Source organism: Thalassophryne amazonica, chromosome 12 (genome assembly GCF_902500255.1).
Source record: "Thalassophryne amazonica chromosome 12, fThaAma1.1, whole genome shotgun sequence".
Classification (NCBI taxonomy): Eukaryota; Metazoa; Chordata; class Actinopteri; order Batrachoidiformes; family Batrachoididae; genus Thalassophryne; species Thalassophryne amazonica.
Window position 1 is genome coordinate 26,953,570 of NC_047114.1, and position 19,679 is coordinate 26,973,248.

The 19,679-nt window shown below is 41.5% G+C and overlaps 2 protein-coding genes across 3 annotated transcripts in view; one reads left to right on the plus strand and one right to left on the minus strand.

Moving 5' to 3' along the window:
- Positions 1–3,723: 3,723 nt before the first annotated feature.
- LOC117521185 lies at positions 3,724–6,525 on the minus strand. The gene is made up of 4 exons (XM_034182535.1): positions 6,223–6,525; positions 5,309–5,771; positions 4,524–5,277; positions 3,724–4,243 (listed from the first exon to the last, which is right to left on the minus strand). The coding sequence occupies exons 1-4, from the start codon at positions 6,319–6,321 to the stop codon at positions 3,985–3,987; spliced, it is 1,575 nt and encodes a 524-aa protein (XP_034038426.1). The 5' UTR covers positions 6,322–6,525; the 3' UTR covers positions 3,724–3,984.
- Positions 6,526–7,268: 743 nt separating this feature from the next.
- Positions 7,269–19,679, plus strand: part of zgc:154006 (uncharacterized protein LOC563016 homolog) — a 65,464-nt gene continuing 53,053 nt past the window's right edge. The window contains exons 1-2 of one of the 2 annotated variants that reach the window (XM_034182447.1): positions 7,269–7,338; positions 17,875–18,440. In XM_034182447.1, the coding sequence (XP_034038338.1) occupies positions 17,889–18,440 (552 nt within the window). In that variant the 5' untranslated portion in view covers positions 7,269–7,338; positions 17,875–17,888. Of the gene's footprint in view, positions 7,339–8,722; positions 8,766–17,874; positions 18,441–19,679 lie in introns of those variants that run through there. The other variant, XM_034182449.1, reaches the window with a different exon arrangement.

Genomic DNA, 19,679 nt, shown 5'->3' on the forward strand with positions numbered 1-19,679 from the left:
GTTCTGTGCCAAAAGCAGCAGAATCTAACAAATTCTTCTCAAATGCACTAAAAAGAGGAATAAAAGCAGCAGCGGTGTCAGGCTTAATAACACGCCCATGACGCACGACAGGCATCGTCATGTCAATGTCCAGACTAAAATCAAACATGATGGGGCTGTGGTCAGAGAACACAGCGTCACCAATAACAATATTTTGGACAGGAAGACCAAGAGATAAAATAATATCCAGCGTGTGTCCGTGTACTTGTGTGCTGCCAGTGACATGCTGTGTCAAACTGAAAGCTGCGATCAAGTCCAAAAACTCTCTGGCCAGAGGTTTTGACGGACAACAGACATATACATTAAAATCCCCGACGATTAAAATCTTGTCATAACGTGTCACCATCAAAGCAACAAAGTGAGAAAACTCTTCTATGAAGTCTTTGTTGTATTTAGGTGGTCTGTATATGACAGCACACAGCACTGGGACAGTCTGTCACAGCTCAAAGCAGCTCAGTTCAAAAGAGGAGAAGGACCACTCCAACATCACTTTGTGATAAATACAATTCTTTAAAACAGTCGCTATACCTCCACCACGACGAGTAGCTCTTGGCGTGCTTATAAAACCACAGTCAGGAGGCAGTAACTCTGAGAAGGCAGATGACTCATCAATGTTGATCCAAGTCTCCGTTAAAAACAATAAATCCAAACTGCGCGAAGTAAAAAACTCTTGCAAAATAAAAGTCTTGTTCACCACAGATCGTGCATTGACGAGTGCACACCTCGTAGAAGCCGTTGCCAGGTTAGCCGCCTGAGCTGCCTGGCTCAGCGGCCTGAGGTTAACCGGGGACACGCCGCCAAAACCCCGGAAAGAAACGCGGCGAGGGCGCAGCGCGCAGACATCCTCCCGGAGTCCAATAATGGGCACCAGCCAAGCACCGACTGGAGCAAGTGCGCGTCGGGAGACATACCGGTGAAGACAATCTCTGTAATCCCATGGAAGAGAAGAGGACCACACCACATCAGGAGAAAGTGCCAGCAAGGTTTTCAGCTTTACCAGCCGGCCAGATCGCACACCGCGGCGTTTGCGCTTTCTGGGATCCGCCAGATAGAAAGAATCCGAAAAGGCACACGATTGCACTGTATCTTTGATTTTTAACAGCTCCAGGCGATTATACACCAGCAGTGAGTCAGTAGTCCTTATGACAAATGTTAAAATCAACATAAAACATACAAAACTGAGAAGAGCCAAGCGGCGACACAGACACACCGGCGCTATCTTGTCACCCATCTCTCAGTCATTTTAAGAAGATGAGGTGTGGTCAGGTGAGAACAAGTAGACTTGTTACTCAAAGAACATGGATGATGGGCATAAAAATGAACTGCAAACTACCATTGATGCACCGTTCTATGTGCCGGATAGAAGATAGGGCCCACACATTTGAAAAACTAAAGCCCATGAAAAATACACCCATATTGGCCACAATTATGCCACAAAAACATCAACAAAGGGCCTATGCATATGTAGCCGTATTAATAACACAAACTTCTTTTCATACATAGCACAGCCTTGATGGGGAGTATGGTTTGGGCTGGAGGAGATGGTTAAGATTAGGAATTAGCATTAAGGTCAAGTTTTAAATTTAAAGTTTCTTTCTTGGTGTGATTGATGATTTTCTGCCATGAACAGAACCAGCAGTCCAGGTATGAATCCCTTTCATGTTGTTTTTCTTTTTTTTTTTTTTCCTGCTTCAAGTACTAAGTGAGAATGGAGAAGTAAAAAGAGAGTTAAACATACACTCAACAAAAATATAAACGCAACACTTTTGGTTTTGCTCCCATTTTGTATGAGATGAACTCAAAGATCTAAATCTTTTTCCACATACACAATATCACCATTTCTCTCAAATATTGTTCACAAACCAGTCTAAATCTGTGATAGTGAGTACTTCTCCTTTGCTGAGATAATCCATCCCACCTCACAGGTGTGCCATACCAAGATGCTGATTAGACACCATGATTAGTGCACAGGTGTGCCTTAGACTGCCCACAATAAAAGGCCACTCTGAAAGGTGCAGTTTTATCACACAGCACAATGCCACAGATGTCGCAAGATTTGAGGGAGTGTGCAGTTGGCATGCTGACAGCAGGAATGTCAACCAGAGCTGTTGCTCGTGTATTGAATGTTCATGTCTCTACCATAAGCCGTCTCCAAAGTCGTTTCAGAGAATTTGGCAGTACATCCAACCAGCCTCACAACCGCAGACCACGTGTAACCACACCAGCCCAGGACCTCCACATCCAGCATGTTCACCTCCAAGATCGTCTGAGACCAGCCACTCGGACAGCTGCTGAAACAATCGGTTTGCATAACCAAAGAATTTCTGCACAAACTGTCAGAAACTGTCTCAGGGAAGCTCATCTGCATGCTCGTCGTCCTCATCGGGGTCTCGACCTGACTCCAGTTCGTCGTCGTAACCGACTTGAGTGGGCAAATGCTCACATTCGCTGGCGTTTGGCACGTTGGAGAGGTGTTCTCTTCACGGATGATGCGAAGGAGATGTGTTGCACTGCATGAGGCAAATGGTGGTCACACCAGATACTGACTGGTATCCCCCCCCCCCAATAAAACAAAACTGCACCTTTCAGAGTGGCCTTTTATTGTGGGCAGTCTAAGGCACACCTGTGCACTAATCATGGTGTCTAATCAGCATCTTGGTATGGCACACCTGTGAGGTGGGATGGATTATCTCAGCAAAGGAGAAGTGCTCACTATCACAGATTTAGACTGGTTTGTGAACAATATTTGAGGGAAATGGTGATATTGTGTATGTGGAAAAAGTTTTAGATCTTTGAGTTCATCTCATACAAAATGGGAGCAAAACCAAAAGTGTTGCGTTTATATTTTTGTTGAGTATATTTTGGAACCACAGCAAGTGTCACTTTGAAAGATAATTTTGGCCCACATACAGACAGGAAACAAGTAACCTCATGTGACCTCAATTGACCAATTAGAAGATCTAAGCAGGAATAGAATTTTGTAGTACTAATCAATATAAAATATATTTGGGAACTGGCACACACACACACACACACTTGTGCATGTGTTCTACATGGACATTTCACAGCCGGGCTGTGGCTAATTCCTGGAAATCTCACCGCAGTGCACCTTAAGCTGCCTTCTTGTGGTAGTCTGATGTGACTGGTGGTGAAATCAGTTATATATATATGATTATTTCTCATATATAACCTCTTTGGGTGAAATGCAGGGTCAGTGTGGCCGAGCGGAGACACATATACAGGTAGGGTTGCCAACTCTCTGAAAAATAAATAAGGGACACCTCACTGGCAGGGCCGACCGACCGATCCGACCATTGCCTTCACCCTTCCCAGCGTGTGTGTGAAATGATTTTTAACCATTTGACTACTGACTTGACCCTGAATTTAAGTAGATGCATACATGCATTTGTTCTGATATGAACGCGTTGAAAACAAATGATTATTTACCAATTTATTTTTAGTGCAAAATAAATTTTCACTCACAAATACAATATGAGCATCCTTTCCTGCTTCAAAGCATAAAAAATTATTTAAAAATAAATCTCTCTGTAGTGTTATTGCTTAACTTAAAATTGTATAAATTAACAAAAAACAATAGAAAAATTGCATCATCCAAACAATGTAACAGTGCAAAACAGTGTAACAGTGCACATTTACACATTTAGTGTAATAAAAAGTGCAAAAAATAAAATAAAAAATTCTGAAAAAGTAAACAATACTCGTGCCATGACTGTAGGTTACAGCTATAGTAGGCTACAAAAGAATAAACTTAGACACCAAAAGCCTGATGTCACTTCATGTGGAGAGTGGAGACAGCCTATTTTTTCCATTTGTATTTCTTTTGAGCCCTTGCTGCAGTCAGGAGTTGTTTGTCTTTCAGTGCTACAGAGTAAAACTCTGAACAAGTCATTTCATAATTTAGACCGACAATAAGCTCGCTTCTAATTAATTCAGCACATCAGTCCACTTATTCTTCATGAAAGAGAAAATCCTCTCCACAAATCCAGTGGACGACGGAATGCTGAGGACAAAGGATACAACTGCCTGGATGTTGGGGATGTCAGCTGCCTGAAGTACTAGCATCCATCGCTCTGCTGTTCCCTTGGACTGCCACTTCTTCTCCTGGGGTGCTGTAGTGAGGTGTTCCAGAAGGCTGTTTGCAGTCACACACTCATCATAAACCTGATCCATAGAGATGTTCAGTCTGCCAATAGAGATAAGAAGGTGACCTGAGTCATAAGTGGTACATAATACATTTGTATTATTAATAATGTATATTTTATACAGTATTAACTATGTAGTTTTTTTTTACCCATTCATATGAACTGTTTGAATTTGTAAGTTGTGCAAAAGATAATGTGTATATAGTGTACAGTAAGTTTATGATTGTGTCCAATTGTATAAATTATAACTGTATTTATTTCTAATAATCAACAATAATAAAATATGGTTTATCACTAAATTGGCAATTGCTTCATTCTTACCTGCCAACCAGATGAAGCCGCTTGCTGATGTTCTCAATGTCATCAAAGGAGATCTTCCCAGATGCCAGCGAGAGGGGCTGCAGGTGGAAGAGCCAGTTTTCCTCAGAGAAGTCAAACCATTTCTCCACATAACTGATGGCAGTGTTTAAGAAGGCTGTAAACTCCTGCCTGGCAACTTCAGCAGCAGATGGTGGAAGACGCTGGAGCTTCTGTCTTGTTAGGTACCCGTAAAAGGCATCATTTCTTCTCTGAACTAGTTTTTTCAAGAAACAGTCCATGATGGAATAGAGATCAACAGATGTAGTCGCATTCTTCTCCAGGTTTTTTACCACTTCTTCAAACATAGACAGCACGTTGTTGCAGAAGAGAAGGTACACTTCCACAGTGTCGGCCTCTTCCTCATCTACAGCATCTTCTGTCAACTTCAGCAGTTCTTTCAGGTGCTTTGGACACTCCTCACCAATGCTGATGAGATAGGACTTCAGCGGGACCCAGTTCTGCAGGAGGCGGGTGATTGCAGGGTTGAGTGATAGCCATCTTGTCACAACATGGCGCAGGATTTCATGGAACTCAACATCACAGAATTCACAAAACTCCTTCAGGGACTCTCTCCTTTTGGCAGAGGTGGAAAAGAAGCTATATATCTTTAGGACAATATTTTCCACATCAATTGAGAGCTTGTCCAGGGCTTTTTTCACCGTGTTATGGACGATATGTGCATGGCAGTTGCCACGAAGGATCTCACTGTTGACCTCTCTCAATTTTGTGAACAGAGTTGTGGATGCCATAATTGACATTTGCATTGTCAGCACTGAATGCAGAAACATCATCTAGGGATAGACCCATGTTTTGAAGAGAACTTCGTATTGTTTTTACTATTCCCTCTGCAGACTCATCTGGATTTTCAAAAAAATCTAACACCTTGTTGACAACCCCATTCTTTGGCGTAAAAAACTGCACGGCCAAGGGAAACATCTTCCGATTTCCCTTATTGGAAGCATCGGTGTGGAGAGAGAATGGGAGCGAATTTCCACCACTTTTCAGTGTTTTGATCACCTCTTCTGTTGCCTTGGGAGAGAGGACATCGGTGACAACTGCCTCGGCTTTTGTCCTCCCACAGGACATCATCTTTGCGATGCTGGAGTCATTCAGCGTTCGCAGAGTCAGCTTTAGTGCACAGTCAGCTGAGTTATAGCTTAAAGCATGCATTACAGTGTGGTAGACATGGGCTACCTCTGCAGCAGTAACCTGTAAATTAGAAAAAAGACGACATTATCATAGGTAGGCTATAGTTTATGTGTAGTATATCAACTACCTGTAAAGCACTGATGCATGCTATTTATCTGTTTGAAACCCAAGAAATGTGTATGGTTGGTTGTAGGCCGCGTGTATGTGATGTGTACAGTTTAATGTGTTTTCTTTATTAGTCATCTATATTACTTGTAACATTATGTATTATTTATTCAATGTAATATTACAAAATACAGACCATAAAAATATTCATAGCATTTCCCATATTGAATACACTGATGTCATTATTGATCAGCTGCGGTTTGATCATCAGACTGACTGTTCCCATATAGCTAGTCTTAAAATGAATGCAGTTAATGTAAAAGCCTTTGAGGGCAGGTTTGGAACCCCATGTAAAAACGGAGCTATGATTTAACCAGAGGGTTTTAAAACATCATTCTTTACATACCATATCTGCCTCTGGCGTGGCTTGGTGGACAACAAACTTGTCGAGGGTTCTCCTGGTTCTCTTGTCCCTCATATTTTTCGTGTCCTGCACTAGAAGCATGCTGCTTCAAGTCGGCCAGTCCACCATGGGCTACAGAAAACGCACGGCCCCATACAGTACAGTGCGCTTTATAGCAGTTGTCGCGCACCTTTTCCACCCAGCCATTTTCCTTTTCCCAAGCGCCCCTGTATTTTTGCATTCTTTTTTGTTTTTTTCGAGGAGAAGTAACGATGCTATTCGTGGGTGCATCTGCAGTGGTGGTGTCAGTATCAGCCATGTCGTCGGCTCATGACGTCTCTCTTCTCGTCCGGTATCTTCTTGCGAGCAGATGCCCCTCGACCAATGAGAGAAGAGTGATTCTGTACGGTCAACTCGTGTCTGTCAGCTCATTGGTGAAGAGCAGGAGAGAGGCTGGGATCAAATTTACCGTAAGTTTCCATATAAAGCGCCAGTCAATTCCATTGACATTTTACAGACTTTTTGATTTTCACAGAAATACGGGACAAACTGCGTCCCGTTTCAGGTCAATACGGAACGCACACTTTTATTTCCAAATAAGGGACGATTCTGTTTTTTAAGGGACGGTTGGCAACCCTATATACAGGAAACCTGCCAGATGTTCTTGGTTTGACACCAAGAATTTGTAGTTCAGTCCAAGAACCAGAGGGTGTCGCTGTGGCCACACAGTGCTTGCGTGGGTCAGAAGTCGTCTGAGTGCAATTCTAGTTATTTATTTATTTTTGCTGTTGTGAATAATAAAGTGTGTGTGTGTGTGTGTGTGTGTGTGTGTGTGTGTGTGTGTGTGTGTGTGTGTGTGTGTGTGTGTGTGTGTGTGTGTGTGTGTGTGAGAGAGAGAGAGAGAGAGAGAGAGAGACAGAGACAGACAGACAGACAGACATGAGGTCTGCTGTGAGGATTCAGGTGCACAGAGCCACGTAGGATTTTTACACAAAAACAAAATTCCACGAACAGAAACGTTTTACGATGGCAGAGAAGCTTTAACACATCGGAAATATCAAAGACCCAACAATGACCTGCAAGATAGAAAGTCTGAAGACTGTTTCCTACGTTGTCTGAGTAAGTTTTGAAATATCTACCTGTTGAACATTTTCATTTCAACAGTAATTGTTTTGTCAGTCAACTGTTGGAATAAAGGAATGTAAGAAATTTACAAGCATTAACTATTGAACACAACAATTCTACAATTTTCAGACGTGTGTGTGTGTGTGTGTGTGTGTGTGTGTGTGTGTGTGTGTGTGTGTGTGTGTGTGTGTGTGTGTGTGTGTGTGTATACAGTGCCCTCCAAAAGTATTGGAACACTTGGTATTTCACACATTTTAATTTATGCCATTTCAAATACAAAAAAATACAATTTCTAAAATTGCCTTCTTTACACTCAAACTGAAAGTAAATCTCTAAAACGTATAAATTAATTAATATAATTAATTAATTATTATAATTAATATAAATTAATTAAAAATATAAAAGCCAATATGATGGGTCGCATAAGAAATGGAACACTTTAGTATAATACCTGTAAATAATCAATTTTATTGCAGATTTTCTTCAGACAAGTCAGGGGATGGATACATGAAGTCACTGAATATGTTTGGACTTTATTTAGATGAACTGGGCAGCGCACTCTCGTTTGATGTGATGAAGTAGTACAGAGGAGGATTTTCTAAAAAAGAAGACCTGGTAAATTGTAGCTGAACTTTCAGACGGTACATCTGAGATGCAAGCCTAGGTTTAATGTTTTGGTGAAAGAAAATCCTCCTCTGTCCCACTTCATCATGAAACTGTGGAACTGGTGATACCAAATGTAAAATATGCACTATGTACAATTTCTCCAGTCATAGAAGCCTATAATTTCTTCTGGGTTGTCTGGATGTCTTGGTGGCTTTCCTCACTCTTCTCCTTCTTGCACAGCCACTCAGATTTTGAGAACTGTCTACTCCATACAGATTTACCATAAAGTGCCATACTGTTTGTATTTCTTCATAACTGATGTAAATAAAGTCCAAGACATATTCAGTGACTTGGAAATGTTCATGTATCCATCCCCGGAAGAAAACTGCAAAAAAACAAAACAAAAAAAAAAAACCTGATTTACAGGTATTATACCAAAGTGTTCACTTATTTATGCAACCCATCATCTTGGTGTTTATATTTTTAATTAATTTATATCAAGTTGTAGAGATTTGCTTTCAGTTTGAATGCAAAGATGATAATTTTAGAAATTATTGTTTTGAGTACAACTTTTAAAAAGAAGTTACATTGAAAAAGCAACAAGCTTTGCTGTTCCAGGTTCTGGGCTGACATGATTTGCCTCTGCAGCACAGCATGCATGGCTGCTTCCGCCTGGCTCTTGACCTGCCGTCTGTGTGAATTATTGAAGGCTGGCAGGCAGAGTTCCACTGATGTCAACTGGTCAGATATGTGAGGACAGGATTCACAGATGGGCTGAAGCATGTCTACAATAAACATTAAGATAACTGTTCATGGTAAAGTAGAGGTTTTTAGAATTACAGTGCATCTGGAAAGTATTCACAGCGCTTCACTTTTTCCACATCATTGTTTTTTTTTTCCTTCAGAGTTTTACTCACAACACCCCACAATGACAACACGAAAAGGTTTTTTTTTTATCTTTGCAAATATATTGAAAATAAAAAACTAAGAAATCATGTGTACATAAGTATTCACAGCTTTTGCTCAATACTTTGTTGATTCACCTTTGGCAGCAATTACAGCCTCAGGTCTTCTTGAATATGATGCCACAAGCTTGGTGCACATATCTTTGGGGAGTTTTTCAGCACCTCTCAAGCTCCATCAGGTTGGATGGGGAGTGTCAGTGCACAGCCATTTTCAGATCTCTCCAGAGATGTTCAATCAGATTCAGGTCTGGGCTCTGACATTCAGAGTTTTCCTGAAGTCACTCCTTTGATATCTTGGTTGTGTGCTTAGGGTCATTGTCCTGCTGAAAGATGACCCGTCACCCCAGTCTGAGGTCACGAGCGCTCTGGAGCAGATTTTCATCCAGGATGTCTCTGTTATGTTTCGGACGCGGTCGGAGCACCGACCCAGCATAAAATAAGCAGAGCACGGTTCAAAGGATAACAGAATTTAATAAACATAACAGTGACGTGCTAAACAACTAAAACGTCCGCGGTCTGGTGAGGTGGAAACACGGCGCGCTCTTAACAGCGCAAACGGTCTGGAGCCACAGCAGTTCGGACCCAGGGACCCCGCCGACACCCCCCAGGTGGCCGCGACAAACCAAGTCTGTGAAGAAAGAAAACATGAAGTGAGTCCAACTCCACACAGAGAGACACAACTCAAAGGTGCACGCAATCAGCAAACACTTCCTGGCTTAAAGCTATACATCAGCTTCTCACCCTGCAGGCACGGAACAACTCAGTTCAAATCTCCACTGCAGCAGAAGCTGATTAGACAATTAGCATAACGTGACAGCTCACTAACACAAGGTGTGAGGGACACCTAATCCACTGTCATTACTTCATAAAAGTCACCAAAACCAAATTACCTCAGGAAGTGTGCTGAAGAGCGTGAGACCTCACCCAATCCTCCTTCACAGACTGTGGCGTCAAACCTGGAGCGGTCTCTGCATCCGTGATGGTGAGATTGTTCTCCTGACGTCGATCTCACACGTCTGCTCACAAGGTCGAGTCTCTGGCAATCACACACTGTGCATTCAAGGTTTAAATGCAACAATCTCTGATTAAGACAAAATACACCACAGCTGTGAGTCCTGATGACCTGCACGTGATAACAAGCCTCAGGTGTTCAGGGTGAGGTCCTGATGCTCAGCCACTCAGTCCTGAATGCATACCACCTGGTGGGAGAAACAGAAAACAAAAACCAAACCAGCCAAACACCCCAGCCCACAACAGTCTCTGTACATTGCTGCATTCATCTTTCCCTCAATTCCCACAGCATGATGCTGCCATCACCATGCTTCACTGTAGTGATGGTCAGGGTTCTAGCCATGGTGGACGGCGCTGGGTGGCCCCACCCAGTACTGCAAATTTCCGTCCGGCTCTCAGGGTCAAATTAGCTGTGCCGCCCAGCACAGAATTTCTGAAAAATGAACTGAAATGTTGCTGAAAATGTACCAATTTAATCATATTTCAAGCTTACAGAGTCATAGTTTTGCCATTTTAAACCAATAATTAAAGTAATACAAAGCCAATGAGAAATACATTCTTATCAAATTGCAAACAGCAGAGAGTCAGTGTGTTCTGTGACCACAGCACTGTGAATAGGAGCCGCTGGAAACAGCATCTCTGCTGCACGCTGAGCTGAAAAAAAAGCCACCATGAAAAACTGACATTAATCCAGGTCCTTCTGTATCCGTATCTGAAGATACATTCAGAAATTTGGTTTATTTTACAGCTGAAAGGCTTCGTGTTTCCAAAAAGCCCAGAGTTTGAAAAACAGTAGATTGGGGGGGGAGAGAGACAGCGTCAGTGAAAAGGAAAGTGAAACTTATAAAGTTTTCCATTTAAAACAGCAGGTTTGACAATTAAGTCCAGGTTCAGCTCTTGTTCAGACAAGGCAGTTAGGTGTTATAGGTAATGCAATCCCACTCAGATTGTTGAGAGAAAAAAAAAAACTGTCAGGATGACAGAAAACTGCCTGCTTCACTGGATTATAACTGTGTCATTTTTGAAGAGACTGAATGCTATGTCCATTAACTATTAATGTGTTTTTAACCTTTTCAGTGTTATTTAATTTATTAACTTAGACTTTGACAGAAACATGCAAAAATAACTTTGATCTTACATATATTACAACATAAATATAATTTTTTGTTTATTATTCTTGCATTCATACATCTAAAGCCACCAAAAATGAGTTAAAATAAGGCTTGCCAAGAATGCTTTAGTGGTATAAAACCTATATGAAGCTATATGGCCCTGATCTATGGTCCCGGAGCTATGAGCTGCGATCACATGATTTACCCAGCACTAAAATGGTCCTAGCTGGAACCCTGGTGATGGTGCCTGATTTCCTCCAAACATGACACCTGGCATTCACACCAAAGAGTTCAGTCTTTGTCTCATCAGACCAGAGAATTTTGTTTCTCATGGTCTGAGAGTTCTTCAGGTGCCTTTTACTAAGGAGTGGCTTCCGTCTGGACACTCTACCATACAGGCCTGATTGGTGGATTGCTGCAGAGATGGTTCTCCTCTCTACGCAGAGGAATGCTGGAGCTCTGACAAAGTGACGATCAGGTTCTTGGTCACCTCTCTGACTAAGGCCCTTCTCCCCTCGATCGCTCAGTTTAGACGTGTGGCCAGCTCTAGGAAGAGTCGTGGTGGATCCAAACTTCTTCCATTTAGTATGGATGATGGAGGCCACTGTGCTCATTGCAAGGGCGCAATTTAGAACTAGAAATTGGGGGGGACAAAGTGCGAGGCCTGCAGGGTCGAAGCCCATAGACCATTTTAGGCCCCCAGAAGCCAACGGTTTCTAGAAAAGCTCAGATGCATTCTGAGCATCCAGAACAGTAATTTTAATGTTTTGAGAAGACCATAAAGTGGACACCATTTGACTTATACAATTTGAAACTGTGGATATAAGTACTTTATTCTGAGAATAGCCAGCATTGATTTTATTAACATCCTGGTGTAAATAAGGTATCACCACATGTGTAGAACTCAAAAAGAATGATAGGTTGAGTTTTCATTAAAAAGATTTGTTTTTGCATAAGTTTGAAAAAACAACAGATCATAAGTTTATGATAAATTACTTATCATGAATTTAATTTTAGAAGTGGCACTAATGACAACACTCATACTGAACATAATTTCGCTTGCATAGACTGATTTTGGAGATCAAGCAATAATTGCAGATGGGCTTTCTGAGGTCCCAGATAGCTTTTCTGATTTCCTTTTCTAACTTTCAGAATTTAGTAAATTAGCATATGGTCCATTGATACTTATGTGTAGACACTAGTCCCGAGAGGCAACTATTTTTGGTTTCAAATCTGGGCAAATGCAGTCCCAGAAAATTCAGAATGTGACAAACAAGAAACAGGTGTTGTAAACAAGTCAATGCTGCTAAAAATACAAACTTGCAGAAACAAACATACTGTTCTGACATGGTTTTGCACATAAGACTGGCATAGCATGTTTCAAGTACACACATATATGTGAGAAGGTGTGGGGGGGGGACATGCCATATTCTGTCCCCCCTGGTTGAAAAGGTGGGGGGGGCATGTCCCTCCTATCCCCCACCAAATTGCGCCCATGGCTCATTGGGACCTTCAAAGCAGCAGAAATGTTTCTGTACCCTTCCCCAGATTTGTACCTCAAGACAATCCTGTCTCACAGGTATACTGACAATTCCTTTGGCTCAGTGGTTCACACTGATGCCTCAGCAAGAAGGTCGTGGGATCGCTTCCCACCCTTTCTGTGTGGAGTTTGCATGTTCTTCCCATTTCTTTCGCGTTGGATGGTGTCAAACTGTAATTAGGATGGGTTAAATGCAGAGGACAAATTTTGTTGTATATATGTACAATGACAAAGGTTCTTCTTCATGTTTGGTTTGTGCTCTGACATGCACTGTCAACTGTGGGACCTTATATGTAGACAGGTGTGTGTCTTTCCATATCATGTCCAAACAACTGAATTTACCCCAGGTGGACTCCACATCTCAGGGATGATCAGTGGAAACAGGATGCACCTGAGCGCAATTTCATGGCAAAGGCTGTGAATACTTGTGATTTCTTAATTATTTTATTTTAATAAATTTGCAAAAATCTTAAAAAAAAAAAACTTTTCTAGCATTTAAAATTATGGGGTACTGTGTGTGGAATTCTGAGGAGGAAAAAATCAGTTTCATCCATTTTGGAATAAGGCTGTAACGTAAAATGTGGAAAAACTGCAGTGCTGTGAATACTTTCCGGATGCACCGTACCACTTGAGCCACTGCAGGAGATCCTTTGTTCTTGTCAAATAAGGCCTCTGACCCGAAACCCTTTCTGTCTGCCTATGACACTGTCTCTTTACAGAATCTGAGACATTTATTTATCAGTTGTTTGCTTTTTTTCTGCGTCAAAAACACACTCAGGACTCCCTCCTCTGCTCTGCATCAAGCTAAAGGAATGGCAGTTGGACCTTTTTAACGGGTCGTGCTGCTCTACGTGGGAAAAGCCTGGTGTATGTTGATTGTAGACTGACTATATTCATGATCAGAGGCATTTTTAGCTTTGAATTTTTTTTTTCCACCACAGTGGGCAAAAAAACCCCTATGTGGTGAGTAATGAGTACTGCTATTTCTTTAAAAATATGAGGGTTTCTTTGAATGGTACGTACATGCACTAAACATACAGGGGTAAAAATTTCATCCACTGAATATGTACACATCAAAATAAAATAGTAACTTAAATAATGGACAAAAAAAAAAACAAACCCTCAGAGCACAGAAGGAGTGTCACTTCATTTTCTGGACAGGACGCCTTTCAACCACTTCATCTTGACATACAAAAATACTTCTTGCCTGATATATTAATGTTTAAAATGCTATTTAGAACACTGTTAAAGCTGCAATTTTATTTATTTATTTTCAAACGTGCTGAAAAATGTGGTCGCTAAACAGCTTCATACCTATTGATGGCAGAATGTTGTATCTGAGCCTTTGTAGTCAGTGTTTAGGGCACCTCATTCCACACAGAGTACACTCCATAACGTGGTGATGGTCGTAGCTTCTGCTGCAGATTCCATGTAAGTGTTGAATCTAAATGCAGCCTTTGATGCAGCTGTTCACTGTGTTTGTTCCTAGAGAAATAAAGTGGCCTTTCTGCTGGGGCACTTTCATGGCTGAGATCTTACTTGCCAGGTCTATCACGTTGTGTTTATCCAATAACGCAACACTGCATTTAATCTATTATTAGACTCTATTGGCTTTGCTCAAAAAGTAAATGAGTCCACCCACCACTTTAATCATATCTTAGATCTTGTTCTGACTTATGGTATGGAAATAGAAGACTTAACAGTATTCCCTGAAAACTCCCTTCTGTCTGATCATTTCTTAATAACATTTACATTTACTCTGATGGACTACCCAGCAGTGGGGAATAAGTTTCATTAAACTAGAAGTCTTTCAGAAAGCGCTGTAACTAGGTTTAAGGATATGATTCCTTCTTTATGTTCTCTAATGCCATATACCAACACAGTGCAGAGTAGCTACCTAAACTCTGTAAGTGAGATAGAGTATCTCGTCAATAGTTTTACATCCTCATTGAAGACAACTTTGGATGCTGTAACTCCTCTAAAAAAGAGAGCTTTAAATCAGAAGTGCCTGACTCCGTGGTATAACTCACAAACTCGTAGCTTAAAGCAGATAACCCGTAACTTGGAGAGGAAATGGCGTCTCACTAATTTAGAAGATCTTCACTTAGCCTGGAAAAAGAGTCTGTTGCTCTATAAAAAAGCCCTCCGTAAAGCTAGGACATCTTTCTACTCATCACTAATTGAAGAAAATAAGAACAACCCCAGGTTTCTTTTCAGCACTGTAGCCAGGCTGACAAAGAGTCAGAGCTCTATTGAGCTGGGTATTCCATTAACTTTAACTAGTAATGACTTCATGACTTTCTTTGCTAACAAAATTTTAACTATTAGAGAAAAAATTACTCATAACCATCCCAAAGACGTATCGTTATCTTTGGCTGCTTTCAGTGATGCCGGTATTTGGTTAGACTCTTTCTCTCCGATTGTTCTGTCTGAGTTATTTTCATTAGTTACTTCATCCAAACCATCAACATGTTTATTAGACCCCATTCCTACCAGGCTGCTCAAGGAAGCCCTACCATTATTTAATGCTTCGATCTTAAATATGATCAATCCATCTTTATTAGTTGGCTATGTACCACAGGCTTTTAAGGTGGCAGTAATTAAACCATTACTTAAAAAGCCATCACTTGACCCAGCTATCTTAGCTAATTATAGGCCAATCTCCAACCTTCCTTTTCTCTCAAAAATTCTTGAAAGGGTAGTTGTAAAACAGCTAACTGATCATCTGCAGAGGAATGGTCTATTTGAAGAGTTTCAGTCAGGTTTTAGAATTCATCATAGTACAGAAACAGCATTAGTGAAGGTTACAAATGATCTTCTTATGGCCTCGGACAGTGGACTCATCTCTGTGCTTGTTCTGTTAGACCTCAGTGCTGCTTTTGATACTGTTGACCATAAAATTTTATTACAGAGATTAGAGCATGCCATAGGTATTAAAGGCGCTGCGCTGCGGTGGTTTGAATCATATTTGTCTAATAGATTACAATTTGTTCATGTAAATGGGGAATCTTCTTCACAGACTAAAGTTAATTATGGAGTTCCACAAGGTTCTGTGCTAGGACCAATTTTATTCACTTTATACATGCTTCCCTTAGGCAGTATTATTAGACGGTATTGCTTAAATTTTCATTGTTACGCAGATGATACCCAGCTTTATCTATCCATGAAGCCAGAGGACACACACCAATTAGCTAAACTGCAGGATTGTCTTACAGACATAAAGACATGGATGACCTCTAATTTCCTGCTTTTAAACTCAGATAAAACTGAAGTTATTGTACTTGGCCCCACAAATCTTAGAAACATGGTGTCTAACCAGATCCTTACTCTGGATGGCATTACCCTGACCTCTAGTAATACTGTGAGAAATCTTGGAGTCATTTTTGATCAGGATATGTCATTCAAAGCGCATATTAAACAAATATGTAGGACTGCTTTTTTGCATTTACGCAATATCTCTAAAATCAGAAAGGTCTTGTCTCAGAGTGATGCTGAAAAACTAATTCATGCATTTATTTCCTCTAGGCTGGACTATTGTAATTCATTATTATCAGGTTGTCCTAAAAGTTCCCTAAAAAGCCTTCAGTTAATTCAAAATGCTGCAGCTAGAGTACTGACGGGGACTAGAAGGAGAGAGCATATCTCACCCATATTGGCCTCTCTTCATTGGCTTCCTGTTAATTCTAGAATAGAATTTAAAATTCTTCTTCTTACTTATAAGGTTTTGAATAATCAGGTCCCATCTTATCTTAGGGACCTCGTAGTACCATATCACCCCAATAGAGCGCTTCGCTCTCAGACTGCAGGCTTACTTGTAGTTCCTAGGGTTTGTAAGAGTAGAATGGGAGGCAGAGCCTTCAGCTTTCAGGCTACTGTCCTGTGGAACCAGCTCCCAATTCAGATCAGGGAGACAGACACCCTCTCTACTTTTAAGATTAGGCTTAAAACTTTCCTTTTTGCTAAAGCTTATAGTTAGGGCTGGATCAGGTGACCCTGAACCATCCCTTAGTTATGCTGCTATAGACGTAGACTGCTGGGGGGTTCCCATGATGCACTGTTTCTTTCTCTTTTTGCTCTGTATGCACCACTCTGCATTTAATCATTAGTGATCGATCTCTGCTCCCCTCCACAGCATGTCTTTTTCCTGGTTCTCTCCCTCAGCCCCAACCAGTCCCAGCAGAAGACTGCCCCTCCCTGAGCCTGGTTCTGCTGGAGGTTTCTTCCTGTTAAAAGGGAGTTTTTCCTTCCCACTGTAGCCAAGTGCTTGCTCACAGGGGGTCGTTTTGACCGTTGGGGTTTTACATAATTATTGTATGGCCTTGCCTTACAATATAAAGCGCCTTGGGGCAACTGTTTGTTGTGATTTGGCGCTATATAAAAAAATTGATTGATTGCTTTCCACAGTGAATTACAGGGTACCACAAGGTCCTGCTGTTGGCCCACTCCTTTTCTCTTTTCACGTAGCATTTCCAAGTCAGATGATACACAAGCATGAGATTTACTTTCACTGTAATGCTGATGACCTGCAGAGGTACATGCATGTTTATGTCAGTGACGTCTCTCATATTGGAAAATTGAGGGGGCGGGGGGTCTGGCTGCAGCGTAAAGCTGGGTCTTTTAGTTAAACTTGGGGCTCGTGGCCTGCAATCACCTTAATATTTTTTCTGTTTTTCTTGTTGCTGAATGCTTACCCGATGAAGAAATTTAATTTTTGCTGCTTGTATCCGCGATCTTATTCTTTGTCATTACTTAGTCGGGTATCTGGGCTTACACTCCTCGACAGGGTGAGAAGCTCGATTATTCAGGAGGGTCTCGGAGTAGAGCCTCTACTTCCTCGCATCGAAAAGAGCTAGTTGAGGTGGTTCAGGCATCTGGTGAGGACGCTCTCTGGTCATCTCCCAAAAGAGGTCTTCCAGGCACCTCCAACTAGGAGTAGGCCCAAGGGGAAGACCCAGGACACAGTGGAGAGATTATATTTCCCAGCTGGCTTGGGAATGCCTTAGTATCCTCCAGAAAGTTACAGGACTTGGCCGAGGATAGGAAATTGTTGTATGGGCTGCTTGCTCTACTGCCACGTTGACCCGGACCCAAATAAGTGGCTGAAAATGAATGAATGAATGGAACTGATGCATACCAATTAAAAAAGGGGGTAGCTCCCTTGAACGTTATTTTTATTATAAATCTGGGATACCTAAAACTTTTGCACGGCACTGTATATTTTTTTAAAAGTTCTGTATAATTATTATTAGTATTATTTGGCACAAATTAATTTCATTACGTTCCTCCCTTCCTCAAGGTGAAATCTGAGTCATGTATGAGCCTCGGCACTATGACAGCCCCCCTGTGTACAGTCCGCCTTATAGCTCCACCTCCTACAGCATCTACCCCGGCAGAAGCAGCCACTCTCCCCAGACCCAGTATGTCCCCTACTCGCACAACCTGCCTCCAAGCTCCTACTATAAAGATGAGAAACCTCAGCACTTCTACCACTGGTTTTCTCCTCCTGGATTTGTCAAAACCTTCCAGGGGGCCACAGTGCTTATGTGTTTTGTCATCTTCGCCTGTGTGGCTTCCACCTTAGTGTGGGATATGAGTGGAATCGGGTATGGGGCCTATGGTGTTGGGGCTCCAGGAGGAGGTGCTGCAGGAATAGAGTCAGGATACTATGGTGGCAGCTACGGCTACGCCAGCTCCTACATGACTCCACAGTCCGCAAAGTCGGCAATGATCTCCATGGCATCCATCAACTTCCTGGTTTCATTGGGGTTCCTGGTGGGGAGCTTCTCGCGATCACAAGTAACACGAAGATGCAGGTTCTACCTCTTTGTGTTCATCTGTGACATCATCCTAGCGGTCCTTCAGGTGAGTTTACATTAAATATATCTGGACACTAATCAACTAGAGGGGACACTTGAGGTCCGTGATTCCGACAAGGCCTAAAATTATCAACGCAAGCATGTCTGCTCCAAGCCTAACATGCTATTTACAACATCAACAGCACATCTGGAAATAAACTCAACAATATTGATTTAAGAGTGAGCCCAACCTTTGAGGACTGTTCTCTGCTAACCTTAGCAGGGCTAGCGAGGGATTAACCCCCAAGCAACCAACCTATTTTACTGACTACTATGACCGAGTGGTGTTATTTTTGACCCCGGTGACTTTATATTGGAATACTTCTATATAAATGATTGTTTTAGGGTTCTTCATATTTATTTCACTCTCAAATATGTTTGTCCATTGTCCTTTTCATCCTCACTCGGGCCATCAAGATTCAGTCTCAATGCTTGTGCAGCTGTAAATCTTGCTATTCTAGGTCTGTTGGCCATGCTTCTTTGCAGAACATTAAAATATAATGATTAGAGTTGGCAAATTACAATATCATCTGAAGCTTTAATGTCAGACATATCATAGATCCTCCCAGTGTCATAAGTGACCCGGCACAAGTTTGGATTACACTTACCACACGAATCAGCCATCCGTGCAAAATTCTATGAACAAATGCAGGACAAATAGATTGACAAATTCATGGTAGGAAACTTTTTTCCGAGTAGAATTAGTTAAATGATGCACAAGACTATAAGCCCAGGGTCATAAATGACCCCCCTCGGTCACATGAGGGTTAATGAAGTCAGTGAGCGAGTCTGTACAATTTATGTAAATAACTCAGCTAAAACTACTTTACATTCAAAATTTGGAGGTGAGGTCCAGTAAACATCCTATTTTTCCATGTCAGCATCTTCTACTGTAATAATTTGTTTTTAATCAAAAGTCATATTATTCATTAGTTTAAGCCTTCAAATATATTTTAAAGATACCCATATTCAGCATTGGTAGATGCTATGTAGAGGTGTTGCCGATCAAAATCCACTATTCAGATCAAATCACAGTTTTTAAGTCACAGATCAGATCGTTTTTGGGTCATTAAAAAAACAGACATGGTTCTACAAATTGTAGGACCTACAAATTGATCCAAATTTATATTGATCAGTGGTCCTACCAAGCAGATGCTTGGAAAAAGTGGTGAATACTTGGTTCATTGGCCTCATGACTGCACAGGGAAGAGGCAACAGACACTTCATTCTCAACTCCTCATGCTTT